At 42.4% G+C, this 6,000-nt stretch overlaps 1 protein-coding gene across 2 annotated transcripts in view; it reads left to right on the top strand.

Moving 5' to 3' along the window:
- The first annotated feature begins 3,624 nt into the window (after positions 1-3,624).
- The window catches only part of LOC126106863 (cuticle protein 65), a 48,694-nt gene continuing 46,318 nt past the window's right edge, over positions 3,625-6,000 (top strand). Inside the window, exon 1 of one of the 2 annotated variants that reach the window (XM_049913265.1) lies at positions 3,625-3,754. In XM_049913265.1, coding sequence (XP_049769222.1) covers positions 3,743-3,754 — 12 coding nt within the window. In that variant the 5' untranslated portion in view covers positions 3,625-3,742. The remainder of the gene's footprint in view (positions 3,755-6,000) is intronic. The other variant, XM_049913264.1, reaches the window with a different exon arrangement.

Raw genomic sequence — 6,000 nt, 5'->3', positions numbered from 1 at the left:
TAAATTAGCTGCCTTGAGGTCGGATGGAACTCTGTTATAAAAGATGGTTCCTGTTGTATGTGGGCTAAGGCCTGCAGCATTTCTTTTACTTGCAATTTTATGAAAATTTTCCCTTCCCCGTGTACTGTGCCTGTGTGTATTACTATTTGTTATATTATATTCAGGATTTTGTTTCCAAACATTATTGCCTGCAGGTTGTACACAGAGTAGTTGGTTATTATTTTATATTGTCTGGAGTTTGTCTTTTTGTCTTAGCTGCCACTCTTACTGCCTTTTCTTGTAGTCTGAAGAGCCTGTCTGTATAGACATCAGTGCCCCTCCCCAGATCTCAGCGCCGTACTGAAGATGTGGGTGTATCACTCCGAACCATATTTGTCTCAAGCTATCATGGTCCAGGAAGGCTGAGACCCTTTTCAGTAGATACACGTTTGCACTGATTTTCTTACAAACATGGTCTATCTGCTTTTCCATGAGAGGTGTTCGTCAACAATTATCCGCAAAACTTTGTGTTTGTTTGTGTGTTCGTGTAGCTAAGGGCCAGTGGAGGTGTAGATAGATTCCTATTTATGCTCTGACTATAACTAAGCATAAATTGCGTTGTTACTGTCTTCTCTTTATTTGCGAGTAGCTTATTTGCAGTAAGATAATTTGACAGAAAATTGTAACTGATTTCACAACTGTTTGTGGTAGATTGCATATAACGTCCCCAGTTGACAAAAGATGTGTCTTCTGTATAGCTTACAACCTTGCAGTTTCTGGGTTCAATTAAATCATTTACGTGCACAAGAAACAGAAAAGGCCCCAGTATACTTCCTTGGGACACACACCACATTGATTTCGTTGTTACCAACTTATAATGTATTAATGTAAGGAGAATAGATGCTGAATGAATGCAGCTTGCCGCTAACTTTGTGTAATGTCTTGTCTGTATAGACGTGTATCTGTTGCCTTTAAGATCCCTTCACTTTCACACATAAATCTATACAGTAAAGTAAGGGCCTCCCGTTTTGTCTTTAGGCTGATCCGTGATAAGACAGGCGAAAAATTAGACTAATGGAGGATTATTAGTATTTTCTCTAATTTTCATTCGCTCTCTCTCTCTCTCTCTCTCTCCTTTATCTATGTACAGTTTTTGATATAATATTTCATTACGTGAAATCAGCCAAATTGAATCTCTGGTGGAGCCCTTCGTCTTAGTATTCAGCGGCTGGCTTGCTGTAAGAGATCTTTACATTTATTATTATTGTTAAGCGCTGCATTCAGTTGGGAAAATCAATCGTTTGAACAATTCGTTCCTTTTACGAAAGATTTCGAATTCCAGATGTGTACGAAGCCTTTTTGGACGATTTAACAAAGACTCGGTGATTGCAGGCTCTCTTCGACACAGCTGAAACTTCCCCACTAATTACAGGGCCAACGCGATCATCAATGATTCAGCCAAAGAACTCATTCGTTCATTCACTCCAGAATAAAAGGGGTCACAAACCTTATTTATGAAGGAAATTGTATATTCAATCCATCTCCATTACATGTCCAGATCTCTGTTGGTTCCAAGTCTTAATTATTTTCCGTTACAATTTCTTTCTCTTCAAACAACCCGCTAGTGGCACAAATGTTAATAGCTCGCTTTAGCGAGAAGAAAAGCAAATATGTCTCTTTTAGAAACCCGTCAATCTTTCAACAGATACTTCCGAAGCTGTCCTAGTTACCAGTCTAACAACCATGGAGAATACATATATGTATCTCTGTTATTCCAAAGAATGAACGTACTAAAAAATACTTTGGCGTCGACGAGCTGTCGCCGCATATGTTACTAGAAAATCAGATCAGATACTTTTCCAAAGTAAATAAATGTGGATGATTTGATTGACAATGATTAATTGTTGCGCGGTAGAGGGTATTTTTCTGTGGGGACATTACAAACTGTTCATTACTTTTATAAGTCAGCTTGGGACTCTGTTTCCTGTCTTTTAAATAGGAGGTAAGTAGTTGTAAATTTATCCTTCTGATTCCATGTGCTTCTAATTTATGCTCTAAAATTGTATGGTCCAAAATATCAAAAGCTTTACTCATACACAGGAAGGTGCCGGTTACTTTGTCTCCTTCATCTAGCTTCTTTAATATTTCATGCATAAAATTTGTTACTGCTGTTACAGTGGATCTTTCTTTTCTAAAATAGATTATGTTTGATGAAATACGCCTCAGATTGATTTAATATTACTTTTTTCCTCTACTAAGTTTCTTAAGTTAATGATATCGGCCTATAGTTTTTTCATATCAGTATTTATTCCTTTCTCATACACCGGTACGATTTCAGTGAGTTTCAGAAGATCAGGGAATTCTCCATGGCAGAGGGAGGTATTTCATGTGTGGATAGCTCGGACAGTAAGAGAGTCGCCTGTGAATGGCAAGCATTTTGCCTTCGACTCACTGTCTAGCGTACAGTTTTAATCAGCCAAGAAGTTACAAAACAGCGCACGCTATGCGACAGGGAGATCCATTCCGGATGATTCCAGGTAAATGCTGGGTTGAAACTTCCTGGCAGATTAAAACTGTGTGCCCGACCGAGACTCGAACTCGGGACCTTTGCCTTTCGCGGGCAGGTGCTCTACCATCTGAGCTACCGAAGCACGACTCACGCCCGGTACTCACAGCTTTACTTCTGCCAGTACCTCGTCTCCTACCTTCCAAACTTTACAGAAGCTCTCCTGCGAACCTTGCAGAACTAGCACTCCTGAAAGAAAGGATATTGCGGAGACATGGCTTAGCCACAGCCTGGGGGATGTTTCCAGAATGAGATTTTCACTCTGCAGCGGAGTGTGCGCTGATATGAAACTTCCTGGCAGATTAAAACTGTGTGCCCGACCGAGACTCGAACTCGGGACCTTTGCCTTTCGCGGGCAGGTGCTCTACCATCTGAGCTACGAAGCACGGCTCACGCCCGGTACTCACAGCTTTTAATCTGCGAGGAAGTTTCATATCAGCGCACACTCCGCTGCAGAGTGAAAATCTCATTCTGGAAACATCCCCCAGGCTGTGGGTAAGCTATGTCTCCGCAATATCCTTTCTTTCAGGAGTGCTAGTTCTGCAAGGTTCGCAGGAGAGCTTCTGTAAAGTTTGGAAGGTAGGAGACGAGGTACTGGCAGAAGTAAAGCTGTGAGTACCGGGCGTGAGTCATGCTTCGGTAGCTCAGTTGGTAGAGCACTTGCCCGCGAAAGGCAAAGGTCCCGAGTTCGAGTCTCGGTCGGGCACACAGTTTTAATCTGCCATGAAGTTTCATATCAGCGCACACTCCGCTGCAGAGTGAAAATCTCATTCTGGAAATGCTGGGTTGGTTCCTTCGGGAAGGCCACGACCTACGCCTTTCTCCGTCCTTCTGTCACTCGGCAGACACTCCACGTGTAACGGCCTCGATTTGTCTGGCCGTTACACCCTGGTCCCTTCCCTTCCCTTCCCCGCCCGCAGCGGCTGGAAGCCGAGACAAAGGCAGGCGGGCGGGTCTGCGTCACAGCATGTCGCGTGGCTCCGTGTGACGTCACAGACGGCCGGCCGCGCGCTGCCTCGTCGCCTTTCACCCTGGAGTCCACCGTTCTGTTCCGTACCGCCCCTCCGCAGCTGTGAAAGGTTTTGCTTTCGTGGGTAATCCGGCGTTCCCCTCCAGCATATATATAGCACCCCTTGCAACCGCTCTGGACATCAGTCTGCAAGCAACCACAGCAGCAAGCACAACAATAACAACAACATGAAGGTCCTGGTGAGTATACTGTGCTGTGGTGTTATCACATAAAGTGTCGCTGTCATCGCTGAGGGCTCTCGACGAACGGGACAGAGTTTCCGCGAACATCGATTTTCTTAAAACCTTTTATTGGCATTTAGCTTACGTGCAGTGCAACTGGACAGACATGAATGGGAATGAATGGGAATCAGTAAGTAGTAACGGAAAGGGGTAGGACAGAATCGTCACACCGTCCCAGATGCTATCATTGTGTACATGAAGCAAGGGAATCGAAAAGAAATTTGGAAACAGATTCGAAGTTGGTTGGAAAAGAAGGACAACTTGAGGGGATCAGATGACATTGTAATTCTGCCTAAGAGCTTACAAGAGCAGTTGAAGGGATTGAGTGGTGAGTTGAAAAGAAGTAGTAACATGAAAATGAACAAAGTAAAACAAGGATAATGAAATGCAGCCGAATTAAGTCAGATGACGCTGAGTTAGTTACATTAAGAAATGAGGCGCTGAGAATAGTACAAGAATTTTGGTAGGAATTAGTTGGAGAAAGAAATTTGGAAACAGATTCGAAGTTGCTTGGAAAAGAAGGACAACTTGAAGGGATCAGATGACATTGTAATTCTGCCTAAGAGCTTACAAGAGCAATTGAAGGGATTGAGTGGTGAGTTGAAAAGAAGCAGTAACAAGAAAATGAACAAAGTAAAACAAGGATAATGAAATGCAGCCGAATTAAGTCAGATGACGCTGAGTTAGTTACATTAAGAAATGAGGCGCTGAGAATAGTACAAGAATTTTGGTAGGAATTAGTTGGAGACGGCTGAAGAAACGGGGATATAAAATGTTGGGGTGGAAATAGCGAGAAAAGCTTTGCTTTTGTATTACGAAGACTTTTCGTAAAGTATGGTTTTGGACTGTAGCTTCATATGGTATTAAGAAGTGTTGATCGAGGAGGGGGAGGGGGGGGGGAGGGAATTGTTGAGGAAGACCAAAGCTTGAACACTGTAAACAGATACAAGTGGATGTAGGTGACACTAGTTACGCAGAGATGAAGGCATTTCTAAAAGATAGTGCAGCGTCTAGGATTGCATCGCAGTAGTTATTCGAATGAATATAACAAACATCCACTTAATTCTCTTTTACATAGACTGTGCGTCTGAGGATTAAAAGTATGTGTGCAAGATCATTATTATAATATATAAATATGCAAAAAATATAATTTTCTCAAGTAACTGAGGAAGAAAACGTAAAGAATATTATAAAAACATTAATTTTTCTGAAGTAATATTTTTACGTAAACCTGAACCAGACAGTATCCGATTATACGATAAGAATTAAACTTCTGGAGCACATAAAATACTTTAAATATTTAGGGATATGAACATACACCGAAAATCTGTAAAAGATCAAGGGCATGGGAGACTTGGAGCTGTTAGAGCGTATCTCGGAAAGTGTAGTGCATTTCTAAAGAAAATCGCTTACAAAACGGTAGTGCGCGCAGTTGTAGCATATAGTCTTGTAGCGTTTAGACTCCTTATGAGATATTCATGACAGGCAGTATAGCAGTGGTCATCGAAGAACTAAGGAGTGTAGCAGTGATCACAGAAGAACAAAGTAGGAAATATCTGGGACACCGAAGTCGTAATTGTCACGGAATCGTGTTGCATTTGAGGAAGACTGAGTGACAGTCGTTTTTCCTGCATCGTCTACTTTGTCGAGATCCGATCTACTGTACAATCTATTTTTTTTTTTCGGCCGAACACCAGGCAACCCGGCAGAAGAGGGTTGGAGCACTTCTGCACAACGGCACCTCTGCGGAGAGACATTTATGTGGAATTTGACGCTCTTGGTAGGCAGCCAATGAATCTGAAAAAAAAACCTTGTTGTGATGACAGTCCGAGCTTAGAACGAGATCTTGGTTAGTCCGAATTTGACAGGTTGGCTACGTCTTGAAAAGCCAGCGAATGTTACAGTAAAAAAACTGCTTGTGGAGACAGATTGATCTGAAGTTTAGCATGAGGTCGAGGTTATATGGGAATATGGCACTCCGACTGTGAACTGCCAAGCCAACGAATGTTACAGTAAGAAACCTCGTATGGTAACAGACTGATCTGTAGCATAGCAAGAGGTCTGGGTTTCGGTGAAATGAGACAGTTTGGTTGTGACTTAGCGAGCAAACGAATGTTACAGTAAGAAACCTGGTAGTGGTGGCAGACTACTGTTTACCTTAGTCGGAGGTCTAAGTTAGGTTATGAGTTTGCGGAGTCTAAGGA

Source organism: Schistocerca cancellata, chromosome 10, assembly GCF_023864275.1.
Source record: "Schistocerca cancellata isolate TAMUIC-IGC-003103 chromosome 10, iqSchCanc2.1, whole genome shotgun sequence".
Classification (NCBI taxonomy): Eukaryota; Metazoa; Arthropoda; class Insecta; order Orthoptera; family Acrididae; genus Schistocerca; species Schistocerca cancellata.
The sequence above is the reverse complement of the archived record's forward strand: the minus strand, read 5'-3'. Positions and strand labels throughout refer to the sequence as shown.